The sequence below is a fragment of the Anthonomus grandis genome, chromosome 14, assembly GCF_022605725.1.
Source record: "Anthonomus grandis grandis chromosome 14, icAntGran1.3, whole genome shotgun sequence".
NCBI lineage: Eukaryota > Metazoa > Arthropoda > Insecta > Coleoptera > Curculionidae > Anthonomus > Anthonomus grandis.
Window position 1 is genome coordinate 23,102,567 of NC_065559.1, and position 13,931 is coordinate 23,116,497.

Genomic DNA, 13,931 nt, shown 5'->3' on the forward strand with positions numbered 1-13,931 from the left:
TCAAGGACTTGGATATCACACTTGAGAGCTGTTTAAGTTTTAGACCCCACATATCTGAAATCGCTTCAAATATTAGGCTTTATCAAGAGATGTAGATTTTCAGAACACTGACTCCATTCGGCTGTTTTATTGTTCCCTTGTGCGTCATCACCTTCTTACAGTATCCATATCCAAAATATAAAACAAGAGTTCAATAAATTTTCCCGTCACCAATCTCTATTATTCTAATTATTATCACGTTGAGGATCTTTGTCATTTAACAACGCTTGAAAACAAAAGAAACCTGAGAGACATGTCAGTTTATTATGATATTCTCCTTTCTGTAACTTAACTCAAGTTATTTTCTTTCATAGCCCTGCTGATAGTAACTATGGCTGTAATTCATTCCTGGCAAGGACAACAAGACTGGCGGACCAGCACTGCTCTAATGTTGACTTCTTTGATGCTCTGCCAGATTTAGGAAAAAATATTGAAGCATTTGTATCATGAATCATTATTTACTCCTTCGTCTTGTGTTCTAAATAATACCTAACCACCACGGACTGCTGGAGCAACTGTTCATTGATTCTGTTTTCTGCAGGCCTACAACAACATAAAGAACGTTTTCGCAACAAATTTTCAAAATTATAAACCATCCCGTTTTGAAGTATAATGCAAATTGGAGATTTTGGTTTAGAAAATCTCATTAAAAAATTTTATTTAATTACTTTAGTTTGATATATTAGAAAAACCAAAATAATATCTTGATAAATCGTATATTCACAACATAAAAAAGTACAAAACTTAAGACTAGTAACTAATTTTCAACTTCATTCTTGACAGTATCTGCGGCATCCTGCGCCATGTGGGAAGTTATCTTCTCTGTATCCTTTTCCTTCGTGGCTTCTCTTCTATCACCGGCCCAACCTTGTGCCTTTGCTTCATCGGCTTCTCGCATCCCATTGGTCCAGTTCTGCTTCGAGTCAGTAGCTTCCCTCATCTCAGCAGTCCAACCGTCCTTCTTTTCAAGAGTAGCGCCCACTTTCTCTTCCTCAACTTTGACGGTCGTGTTGTTCTTGTTGTGCATCTCGTGCTCTACTTTCTTATCCACTTTTTCCACAGAAGTGGCATCTTCGTTTTCAGCAGATCTGTAGTAGGCTGGAGCTTTGTAGCTTGAAGGGGACGCTCCGTAAGTGGCTGGAGGTTTGTAGCTGGGAACCGATCCACTGTACGCACTACTTGAGGCTGAAGCTCCGTAAGTTGCTGGCGCTTTGTATGCTGCTGCTGAAGCCGAAGCAGAATATGCCGGAGCAGGAGCAGAGTAGGATGGTGCTGGAGCTTTGTATGCTGGAGCTGGAGCTGAGTAGGCTGGGGCTGGAGCTTTGTACGCTGGAGCGGGAGCAGAGTAGGCTGGTGCTGGGGCGGGAGCAGAATATGCTGGAGCTGAGTAGGCTGGGGCTGGAGCTTTGTATGCTGGAGCTGAGTAGGCTGGGGCTGGAGCTTTATACGCTGGAACTGGAGCAGAGTAGACTGGCGCTGGGGCGGGAGCAGAGTATGCTGGAGCTGGAGCAGAGTAGGCTGGGGCTGGAGCTGAGTAGGCTGGGGCTGGAGCTTTGTATGCTGGAGCTGGAGCAGAGTAGGATGGTGCTGGGGCGGGAGCAGAATATGCTGGAGCTGAAGCAGAGTAGGATGGTGCTGGGGCATTATATACTGGAGCGGGAGCAGAGTACGTTGGTGCTGGGGCTTTGTATGCTTGAGCTGGTGCAGAATATGTTGGAGCTGGAGCAGAGTAGGCTGGTGCTGGAGCAGAGTAGGCTGGTGCTGGAGCAGAGTAGGCTGGTGCTGGAGCAGAGTAGGCTGGTGCGGGAGCAGAGTACGCTGGTGCTGGGGCACTGTAGGATGGAGCCTTATATGCCGGAGCTGGAGCAGAATATGACGGGGCAGGAGCTGAGTAAGAAGCAGGTTTGTACGCTGGCGCCGGAGCAGAGTATGATGGGGCTACAGCCGGAGCAGAATATACTGGTGCTGGGGCAGCATAGGCTGCGGCAGCAGCATAAGCTGAGGCTGGGGCAGGAGCGGAGTAAGTTGCTGCTGGGGCAGCGTAAGCTGGCGCTGAAGCAGAATATGACGGGGCAGGAGCGGCATAAGATGCGGCTGGAGCTTTGTATGCCGGAGCTGGAGCAGCATATGACGGGGCTGGAGCGGCATAAGATGCGGCTGGAGCTTTGTATGCCGGAGCTGGAGCAGCATATGATGGTGCAGGAGCCGAATAAGATGGGGCAGAGTATGAAGGAACCGAACCAGAATAGGCCGGAGCCGGAACAGCATATGACGGGGCAGGAGCGGAGTAAGATGATGCCGGAGCTGGAGCAGAATATGATGGGGCAGGAGCGGTGTAAGATGGGGCAGAGTATGAAGTAGCTGAAGCAGAATAGGCTGGAGCAGGAGCAGAGTAAGCAGAAGCAGGGGCACTGTAGGCCGGTGCGGAGTAGCTTGGCGCTGGAGCAGAGTAACTTGGAGCTTTATAGACTGCTGGAGCAGTGTAAGATGGGACCTTATAAGCTGAAGGCTTATAAACGGCTTGCGGAGCGTATGAACCATAGGAATAAGGTTTTCCATAACCAGCAGAACGGTAGGCACCATAACCGGCACCACCTCCGTGATCGGCACCTGCAAGTCCATGAGCGTAACCAGCTAAATTTGGTTGACAGGTGATAACAAGTCCTTGGTGGTGCTTCTTTTTGGGTTCAGCAGGAACGTATGCCAAGGAAGATCCGTATCCCTCACCACCTCCATATCCTCCAGCACCAGCGAGAGCCGCGCTGGGTCCAACACCTCCTCCATAAGAAGGAGCTCCATAGCCGTAGCCGCTGGCTTTGCGCATCATAGAGTTGTCTTCGTCCATTTCTTTTTCTTGGGAATCATCGGTGCGCATTTGCTGTTCCATCTGTTCGAGATCCTCAGCATCAGCCATTCTCATTTGCATCATGTTTGACCAGTTAGATTCCTCGAGTTCTTCCTCGTTGGCGCTTCTGTAAGAAGTGTAAGAAGGAGCAGCGTGGGCGGCAGAGTAGGGCTTGGCAGCCGGAGCTGGAGCGGCGTAGGGCTTGGTAGGATATGCTGAAGAAGGAGCGGCATAACTTTTAGCTGGAGCTGGAGCAGAGTAGGCTGCTGGTGCGGGTGCAGCGTGGTAGCTTGGAGCTGCAGCGGGAGCCTCATAAGCTGGTGCTGGAGCTGAGTAGGAGGGTGTTGGAGCAGCTGGCTCGCAGACTTGGTAAGGCTTTTGATGCGAGTCGCTGGGTCTTATTTCTACACAGAAAGTTGTAGTGGTGGATTTTTTCGTTCGTTTGTTTCCTTGTTCTTCGGCCACGTTGGTTCCTTCGCCATCGTCAGTCTTGTTGGTCCTGGCGATAATGTCAACAGCGTTCACTGTAGGAGGCTCGGGTTTCTTAATTTCTGCACAGAGTACCGACAAGGAGAAAACTCCCAAAATAAAGAGAGAAGACAGTTCTTTCATGGTGCGACTAGTTAATAGGACGGCTAGTTGTTGGTACTGTGATGATAATTAGATTCCTCGCAGCGTATTTATATGAAAAAAATGCGTGCCGTTGCAATAAAACATATGACCGATATATGATTAATTACCATTTGTTTAAGTATACATTATTGCATATCGTAATACCGAACCAACGCGTTATTTTAAATAAATAACAAATATTGTTATGTATATTTTATTTAAAAAATACTTTATTTTTTATTAATCAAGGTAACTCAAATAAGGTAGAAAAATTGTCAAATGTTAACTCACTACATACATATGTGTATTAAAAAAAATAGGCCAAAGTTATAGCTATTGTTGGTAATTTTCGTGCAAAAAAACAATGTTTTTAAGTGTCAAAAAAAAAACATTTTATTCAAATATTTAGTTGAAGAAAAATATAGAACTTTTAAATACATGTTTTAAAAGTAGAGAAATTCTTGAGGAAATAAAACACTTGTACATAATTTTCTTATTTTTGTAATTCTCCAGTGGAAGTTTTTTTTTTATTAATTCAGGACCGAATTCAATCGAATTATACTCAAACTATTTGTAATAATCACCACTTGCCTTTTGGTAACGTTAATTTATGATTTTTTTTTGTATGTGATACGGAACAACTTAATATCCCTTAATATGGTCATTACTGTATACCGGGTGTCAACGATATTAAAAATTAAATCAATATATTACGTTATTGGTTATAAAATAGCAAATTAAAATCGGTAAAAACTATTTATTAATAAAATGCCTAAAACTAACATTAAATAATTTTAAAAGTAGCAGGTTCAGTATTAAAAAAAATTACACATATAAAACTAAAGATACAATAAGCATTTATCTAAACCAATCTTACATACTCTCATTTTTCAGTCTTATGCTCGAAATATTCTTTAAAAGAGTAGAAAGGATGTTTCAATAGAAAGCTTTTTATTATTGGCGCTTTACTACTTTGTAGCACTCTGGAAGTGCATTATGAATTTTGATACTCATGAAATCTGTGGACCTTTTTCATAAGGAGTTTTACTAGCTGATGTTGATTTCTTATGTTAATAGGCCCGGACTTTACTGACATATTTGTATTGGGTAGTGTCACATTATTTTTAACTAACATAACTATATTAAAAATGTATACAAAAAAAAAACTATCATAATTTTTAAGTAAAAAAAAAAGTACACATTGTTCTAAACATGATGCTCTTGCTAGTTTATTTGGCTACTTTTGCAGGGCATCTCCGTTATTTTTAACGTTAACGGAATGCGATTTTGAGACCCTCTTCGTATCTCCGTTATCCTTTAACTTATCGAAAAGGTAAAATAATATTCTTATAGATTTTTTTTCCGTAGAACACAGTGTAGATAAAATTTTTTGCCAAATATTTACTATTTTTTAGTTATGAACCAAACTCAAGTTTTTTTAAATGGAACACTAAAATATAAAAAAATAAGGTGATATCACTGAAGAGCAGTGTTTTGATTAAAGTTAAAACACTGCTCTTTAGCGATATTTTTTATACGGTTGATGAGTTTAAAACCTTCTTAAAATGTTATAAATGTTAGAGTGTATACTGCATACCAAATATGTGTATGTTTATTGTTTTATATATTATTCTATTTTTATTATACAGGGTGTCCCAAAAGTATGGACACACCCAAAAATCTTAGGAAATATGGGCGCTAGAAAAAATCTTTAGATACAAAAGTTTTGGGGAATCAATCGGTGCATCTGATGGTGACCTAAAACTTCACCTTGAGCTTGACCTTTAAGGTTATTTGAAGGTCAAAGCGATTTGTTTAAATGGAAACCTTTATTTTTGACACCGGATTCTGAAAGAGCGGAAAATTTTACGTCCGGGTATGTATTAAGGTCTGAGGTTGAAGTAATCCCGAGAGGTAAAAGAAAACAAATAAAGGTCATACCCTAGGTAAGTCTTAACGAGAAACCCAACGGTGACCTTGGATTTGACGCCGAACCTCATTTTCAAGGTCATTTGAAGGTCGACCTGATTTCTTCAAATGGAAATCCTTATTATTTGAGCTCTTGGGATTACTTCAACCTCATACCTCAATACATACTCGAACGTAAAATTTTCCGCTCTTTCAGAATCCGGTGTCAAAAATAGGGGTTCTCATTTAAAAAAATCGCTTTGACCAATCAAATAACCTTGAAGGTCAAGCTCAAGATCAAATTTAAGGTCACCATCAGATGCACCGATTGATTCCCCAAAACTTTTGTATTTAAAGAATTGTTCTAGCGCCCAAATTTCCCAAGATTTTTGGGTGTGTCCATACTTTTGGGATACCCCGTATGTACGTTCATATATTTTGACAAATCCCTGATTAAGAAATACCTATACATTTACCATAGGTATTGCTTTGTATAGTAATTGTTACGTTATGTTTCTAATATCTAAGATAATAAATTATTTTTGACTTTGATATTGGTATGCGGTTTTCGCCATCTTATTGGGCTTTTCCTGCATTTAATGACGTAAAAAAATATATATGGTTGCATTTTAGTTTTTCGAAATAATTGGTCGAATAGAGTATGTCACAAGTCAACGCCCCCCATAGCAGATTTTAGCAAAAGCTAAGAATAATAATTTATTGGGAAAAAAAAATAAAGCAATAAATGGCATGTAAAACAAAAATTATTTCAAAAAAATCGGTCTACCTCTCAGTCTCAGTTGACTTTAAATTGTTTTTCTCACTGAAGTTAAAAACTCCTCCCACCAGTCTATTTGACATCTGACAGAATACTTTTTGTAAGGGCATCTTCACAGATTGAAAGAAAGAAAGAAAATGTGCTATATTACGTAAGAATAATCTTGTGTACAAGCATCCTACAAGCTAAAAAAACAAAACAAAAATACAATTTCAAAAATTGACAAAACAATGAACAAAATTAAACACAAGAAGAAAAAACTTTTTAAACATACTTGAATTAAAGATAACTAAATAAAACAATCAATTACTAAATAAAGGTAAACTTGTTGACAAACCTAGAGAAAAAAAACTTTCCAACATGACCAAGGTTAAAACCTATCATTAAAAAAGTCGTCCAGGTTATAATATGCCTTAAAAAGTAGTTTTAAGCCAATAAAAGCATCTTTAATTCTCTTTTAAATTTCTTAACATCCGATATATGTCTAACACATAGAGGAACATGATTGTACATTTTTTTACTTATATAAATTAATGAGTTTTTTTGTATATATTTTAAATTAATGATTGTTGCTATAATATTTTTTGATCCACGTTATTGGAAGTTTTTTAGCGAAAATAGAATTTTATTTGTTGAAGTAGCTGCAACACCCCCTAGTGGCTGAGTAATAAACTACAAAACAATTTCCGGCTTTTTTTTTTCGGGCCACTTTTATGACAAAAAAATTTTTTTTCAAGGTTCTACGATTTTTAGGTTTCGAGATACAGGTGAGAAACATTAATACACCAGTACAGACAGCTTCACGTCTATACAGGGTGTTACTTAAAGGTATGTCATAATTTAAAAGGGACATTCCTGGACCGATTTTAAGTCGAAAAGTTCATATAAACATGGGTCCTAAAATGCTTAGTTTTTAAGATACAGGGTGTTAAAGTTTTATTTTTTTTTCGTTTTTAATAAATTTTTTAAATACGGTTTAAAATATTGAACTGAATTTTGGCACAGGATATTATGGCATAAAAACATATTTTTTAGATGTTCACCTACTTTTTTTTAGCAACTAGTGGCGTAGCTATGATGAAGTTTTAATACAATTTTACAAAAAAAATACTACGCCATTGACTTACGAAAAAAATATGATTTTATCTTAATTATCAATCAATTGTACAGTTAGGACACCGGCAGTTGAAGAGGCTGTCCTACATGCAGTCGAAGAGGATCAGAACCACAAGTACACGAAAAATTGGTATGGTATTGAACATCTGCTACAAGACGGTATGAGAAATTTTAAGGGATTCTTTGTTATATCCTTTTCACATCAGGGTTCAGGCATTGCTTCTTAGAGATTATGAACCGCGTACGCAATTTTGTAGATGATATCTCCAAAAAGTAAAACAAAATCCTCAATTTGGTGCGAACATCTTGTTTACGGACGAAGCTAATTTCTCCAGAAATGCAATAATCCATTTCCATAACCATCATTACTGGGCTCAAGAAAACCCTCATGCGATTACAGAGAAACATTTTCAAGAACAATTTTCAATAAACGTTTGCATCGGTATCGTATCCGATCATTTAATTGGACCATCTTTTTTACCAGGACGCCTTAACGGACAGAATTATTGTAATTTTCTCCAAAATGATTTGCCTTTGCTTCAAACACGCCTGGAATTTTCGAAAGAGTTCGTGATTCTATGAGAAGAAGAGCAGAAGCCTGCATAGAGGCAAGAGGTGGTCATTTCCAACATTTGTTGTAAATTATGTATGTATGTATGTATTGTATTTAATTGTTGTTGCTTTTTGTTCACCAGTTTGTAAAAAATAGCTTGAAAATAAATATTTGAAAAATGTACCTAATAAAAACTAAAAATAAAATCAAACTTAACACAATCAAAAATAATCATTAATGTCAGTGTCATAATGTTTACAACAACAAAAAAACATTTGCTGGCAACGAGCAAGCTAACTTGATTTATTTCCATAATTTTTAAAGATGCATTTTATGCATAAAAGACGTTTTTTTAATTAACGATTACACCCAAACGGTAAGATTTACAGCAAAAGTCATGGAGGAATTTTTTGTTTATAATTGATTGGTAATTAAGATAAAATCATAATTTTTTTCGTAAGTCAATGGCGTAGTATTTTTTTTGTAAAATTGTATTAAAACTTCATCATAGCTACGCCACTAGTCGCTAAAAAAAAGTAGGTAAACATCTAAAAAATATGTTTTTATGCCATAATATCCTGTGCCAAAATTCAGTTCAATATTTTAAAACGTATTTGAAAAATTTATTAAAAACGAAAAAAAAATAAAACTTTAACACCCTGTATCTTAAAAACTAATAATTTTAGGACCCATGTTTATATGAACTTTTTGACTTAAAATCGGTCCAGGAATGTCCCTTTTAAATTATGACATACCTTTAAGTAACACCCTGTATAGGGTGTCCCCTTTCAAATAGTCAAAAATGCTACAGTATATCCAAGAACCATAAAAAAATAGTTTGAGATAGGACATCGATGGTCGGAAGTGTCACCTCGTTTCCAAAATATAGGGAGTTGAAATTTTTTCAAAAAAATCGTCATTTTCCCTCTGTATTAAAAACGCTTTAAGCAATTTTTTTAGGTTTTAAATGATACAAAGACAAAGTACTTTATTGGTGCTAACACAAAAGCTTACACAAGTCAATGAATTACATATTGGCCAAAAGCAAAGGCAGACTTACACAAGCTTAAATCCAATGTGCATAATTTATAACGTCAGTAAAGTTATTATTAATAAATTCATTGATTGAAAACTCTTAACCACAAGATATTTTTTTAACACTACTTTAAACTTATTGAGAAGCAATATTCTAATTTGAAGTGGCAACTTATTATAAAACATGGGGCCATAAAAAATAAAATGTGTATGTACATCTTCAAAAGTTTCATAGTTATTGATATTGGCCCTGACATGCTATAGACAATAGTAGATATATAAACAGGGCATAGTTAAAATATTGAGTCTTGAGAAATGCATTCTACATTCCGCCCTATGGTTCAGGTTTTTGAGGATTCTAATGGGCTTTCTCTGAAGGGAGAAAATACGGCCCCCATTGGTTGCATGCCCCCATACTAAAATCCCATAGGAGATATGCAAAGCAAGCAGACAGTGCAACTTTAAGAGACACTTTTTGAATCAAGCTCCGAAGTGCAAAAACGCCAGATGCCATTCCAGGGCATATGCATCCCACAGAAGTTCGGAATCAATTTTTATTTTAAGAAAGATAACAGATGCGTTGCTAACATTAGCCAAATCTAAATTGCGAGTAGTTATTTACAGTTGTTGGTTTTTATCTGCATTTATATTTCATTGGTTAGAATAAAACCAATCTGAAACCTTCGATTGTGTCTACTGTAGATTCATGTGTAAATCACCAAGTGCATATGCCTTTTTTTATTAAGTTTGTGTCAGCAAAGAGAATAAGATCAGCACTAGGAATACTAGGATCACTGCTTTCGAGATCATTTATGTATATCAAAAAAAGCAGAGATAGATGGTTAGGCAACTTTATGAGGATTTGCAAGTAATTTGACCTTGCATTTTTGCGGTCCGACACACCGTTTTGGTGCAAAAAAATAAAATCAATACCAGAGTTCTTTATTTTATTAGTTTTTTCCTGCATAAAATAAATACTAATAATAATATTAATAACAAAGTGTGTACATGTTTTTGTTATGTTTAGTGTAGGTGCATACCTACTATCATATTTTTATGGTATGGGAGTCACTTTTTTAGGAGATCGGATCAGAAGCCAATTTTTGCAGAAGAGTTAGATACCATACCCAATTGCAAATAATGTTGTCAGGCAGAATATTAGAGACAAGTATTTAAAGCCATATTTAAAAAAGGCGGAATCAATTCCTGAAAAGACCCTGAGAACTATAGGCTGGTTGCACTGCTCCCCAAGTATCTTTAAAATAGTAGAAAAGGCCACGGCTTTGCAAATTACAAATTTCTTTGAAAGTAACAACTATTTCTCTGGATCACAGTTTGGTTTCAGAAAGAATAGGACCACAACCGCATTCGGAATCCTTTCATAGTATGAAATTCAGCACTGTTCTCCGACTTGAGTAAGGCGTTTGATTGTGTGGACTATGGGATACTTCTAGAAAAACTACAAACAAACAACTTCTGTCCACAGAGTGTCAAGTTGCTCGAGTCATACCTCAGGAACAGGCTACAATCTGTGAGGGTGTCTGGGGTGTTGTCGGGGGAGAGTGTTGTTAATATTGGTGTTCCTCAGGGCTCCGTCCTTGGACCCATACTATTTCTAATTTATATTAACGACCTTGCAAGCATTGAATCAAACGCTACATACACACTCTTCGCCGATGACGTCACGGTATCCTTTGCAGCTGACACACTTGCGGACTCTCTTAGAGGTTCCAGGTCTGCACAGTCGACCATCAAACAGGTTCCTGCTCAACGAGACAAAGCGGTGTTTTTGCTCTTAGAGACACCCGGGCTGAAAACGCGGATGTTACTAGTGTGAAGTTCCTAGGGGTACACCTGGACCCCAAGCTTCTTGAGGTCTTGGGAACCAAGAGTTCTTGCAGGTCTTGGGTTTAGGGACGACTGTAGATTGGCCTATGGGACTCTGGGAATTCTTACTGTACCCTCATTGTATATCCTTGAGAACCTTATGTTTGTTAAGAGGCATGGGGAGCACTTTGAGACCCATAGAAATGTGCAGAGTCATAACACTACACACAGGTGTGGTTTTGTTCCGGCCTATTGGAGGCTAAGGAGGTGTCAGATTGGACCAGGGAATTGCACAATTAAATTTTACAACAATTTGCTATGTAACATAACAGATCTTCCTACAACTCAATTTAAAAGTAGAGTTAAGAATATTTTATTAATAAATGTATTTTATAGTAGTGAAGACAATCTGAAATCTCAATTCTGATATGTGTGTTTTTATTTATTTTTATATATTTATTTATCTATATGTAACTAGCGTTTAAATGTCGTTCAGTAGAACTATTGTTCATCTTTTATCTTTGACGTGTGTTAGGCTATTGGCAAGTTTACATCAAAAAATGAATTTGAGAAAATATTAAAATTAGCAATAACAGCCTCATGATCCGAGAGACCTGGGTTTACAATATTGGTGTCAATCCCTAAATCCAAAAAATGTGTACATACATAATCTAAGCGTGTAGAGGACCCAGCTGTAATGCGTGTCGTTTCCACCACATGCATATGAAAATTAAAAGTTAACATTAGGTTTTCAAGGCGCCGTGTGTTGATATTATTTTTGTTTAAAAAATTTATATTTAAGTCTACTGTCAACAAAATGCGTGAATGTAACGGAATACTTGTTAACAATTGCTCCAGTCTACAAAAAAATGAGTCGTAATTGCCATTGGGAGATCTATACAAGCAGACCATATATATATGTTAATCTTTGAGTCAACAATAACACATGTTTCGAATTCCTTTTCAACATTTAAATCTAAAAAATCATCAGACTTTATAAAACCAACATCCTTGATAAGCTCATCATGCAGGAGAATCATCGTACCACCATGTATAGAATTGGTTCTTGTGAAAATACAGACAGCACAGAATAATTAGGAAAATCAAAACATTAATTAATTTTTAGCCGATGTTCTGTTAAAAAAATAAAATGAGGACTATCAATTAAATTTTGATTAGTAAATTTTTTTGTAGGACTTATCTTTTAGTTAGAAAATCAAGTCTATATTTTCGGACTTGAGTTTTTCAAAAAACGATAGAAGTGGAGATCCCACCTTTTTGATTTTAGGCTTTTGGCATCAATCACAAACGATAAGAATTCGGGAATTTTTCATATTTTGGTTAGCCATTTACCCTGAATGACGAAATTTCAACAATGTTATTTTGAGTTTTTTTTTTTATTGCGGTAACGTGCACCTCATAACATGACTTCTACACCACAGTAGCATATATTTAAGCTTTGACCTAAAAAGGTAACAAAAAAGAAAAGTAGATATTAAAAAAAAAGGATTCATCTGATAGAATTGAGATATTTTTGAAAAACAGAGACTCGAAAGTCAACCTAAACAAGGAAGATTAAAGATTAAACGTGCCAAATTTCATTTAAATATTTATTTATTAATTTTTTAAATAAAATATTAAATTTCAATATACACCTTCTATCTTTGTCAGGAAGCATTTTTCGAATATAGTTTATAATAGAAACAGATATTATTTTGTGGTTCTCTGTTTGCTTCTGAACTGCACCACCCTGTATAAAAGCTTATGACACGGAATGATAGGTAAAAATTGAAAATTGCAAATTCGTAAAACAAAAATATTATATTCATTATCTTGGCGTTATTTTTAATAGGTTCCTTATAATATATTGATTTGTCAGCATATTTTTTTAAAGTATGTTGTCTGCTATATACAAATGAGTATATACATGTGCTACTATGCACTTATCAAATCATGGTTTGCCTACGAGACAAAACGATTTTTTTTAAATTATTGTGAAATTTTAAATATTTGACGATCGACAGTAGGTTAAATGTATAGGTATATTGAATGGGTCATAGGACCAGATTTTGCTGAATTAATCTGAAATATTTCTAGTCTTAGAACGTTGCTGCTAATATCTAAAATATTATCATCTTGGATTTTTTTAAAATTGGCCCTTATATACAGGGTGTCCGAGACAAAACATTTTACCCTAAAAATCTTGAAAAATAAATTGTTTAGCCAAAAACGGCCGAACACGTCAAATTTAATATTAAGGGAAACATTTATTGATAGACATCGCATTTCTTTGACGTCATCCCCTCACCCTCCACAGCCAAAGCAATTTTATTCTCTACGTATGTTAGTAATAAATAAACCTTATTTTAAGAGAAAAAAAGTATCTAAGACCTATTTTATTAAATGTTGAAAATGATCTTCGTTGACCTCTATACAAAAATACAATTGTTGTTCAAAACGTCTGCGCACATTCCGAGCGTTATTAATTAACAATTATATTTCGAAGATCTTCAAGGGAGTCAAGACTTTGGTTTTTAGATAACTCCCTACAAAAAAATCCAAAGGGATAAGATCGGGAGATCTAGCATGCCATTATACGGTACCTGTTCGGCCAATCATCGTCGGTCAAAAAATGACGAATGGTAGCAGCATAATAATAATATTAGTAATAAAAGAAGACTTTTTAGTAGCAAAAAAAAAGTTACATGGTAATACAGAGCGCAGTCTAGCCTAGGGCTAATCTACTGGTACTAGGTACAATCTTACTACAAAATCTACTTAAGTATTTAAATTTACAATAACGTTTAAAATACAAATTCAAATAAATCCAAATGTCAAGTAAAAAAAAGAAATATATATAAAAAAATAAATTGAAAATAATAAAACCTTAAACTTTTTAGACCTCACTATTCATAGGAGAGTTAATCATGTAGACTTTAGTATTTATAGAAAATCAACGCAGACAGATCACGCAATTCATTGTTACTTCAACCATCCTTTTCGGCATAAAATGGCAATTTTCAACTCGTATATCCACAGATTGACTAATACACCACTTTCACCATCAGATTATAACGCAGAAGTCAACATTATCAAACAAATAGCTTACAATAATGGTTATAACCCAAACTTTATTGATAAAAAGATTTAAAAAGTTAAAACAAAAAATTTGAGAGAAAGTGTTTATTTAACAAAAAAAAAACAGTTAAAAATAAATT

The 13,931-nt window shown here is 36.0% G+C and overlaps 2 protein-coding genes across 3 annotated transcripts in view; both read right to left on the bottom strand.

Moving 5' to 3' along the window:
* The window catches only part of LOC126744523 (protein kinase C and casein kinase substrate in neurons protein 1), a 95,043-nt gene that overhangs the window by 40,433 nt on the left and 40,679 nt on the right, over window positions 1-13,931 (bottom strand). The window lies entirely within an intron of this gene.
* Window positions 742-3,546, bottom strand: LOC126744518 (uncharacterized). Its single transcript, XM_050451953.1, has one exon. The coding sequence runs from the start codon at window positions 3,494-3,496 to the stop codon at window positions 797-799; it is 2,700 nt and encodes an 899-aa protein (XP_050307910.1). The 5' UTR covers window positions 3,497-3,546; the 3' UTR covers window positions 742-796.

What these genes read in the sequence shown, in the direction of transcription:
- LOC126744518 (XM_050451953.1), bottom strand. Translation starts at nt 3,496, where the DNA reads ATGAAAGAACTGTCTTCTCTCTTTATTTTGGGAGTTTTCTCCTTGTCG.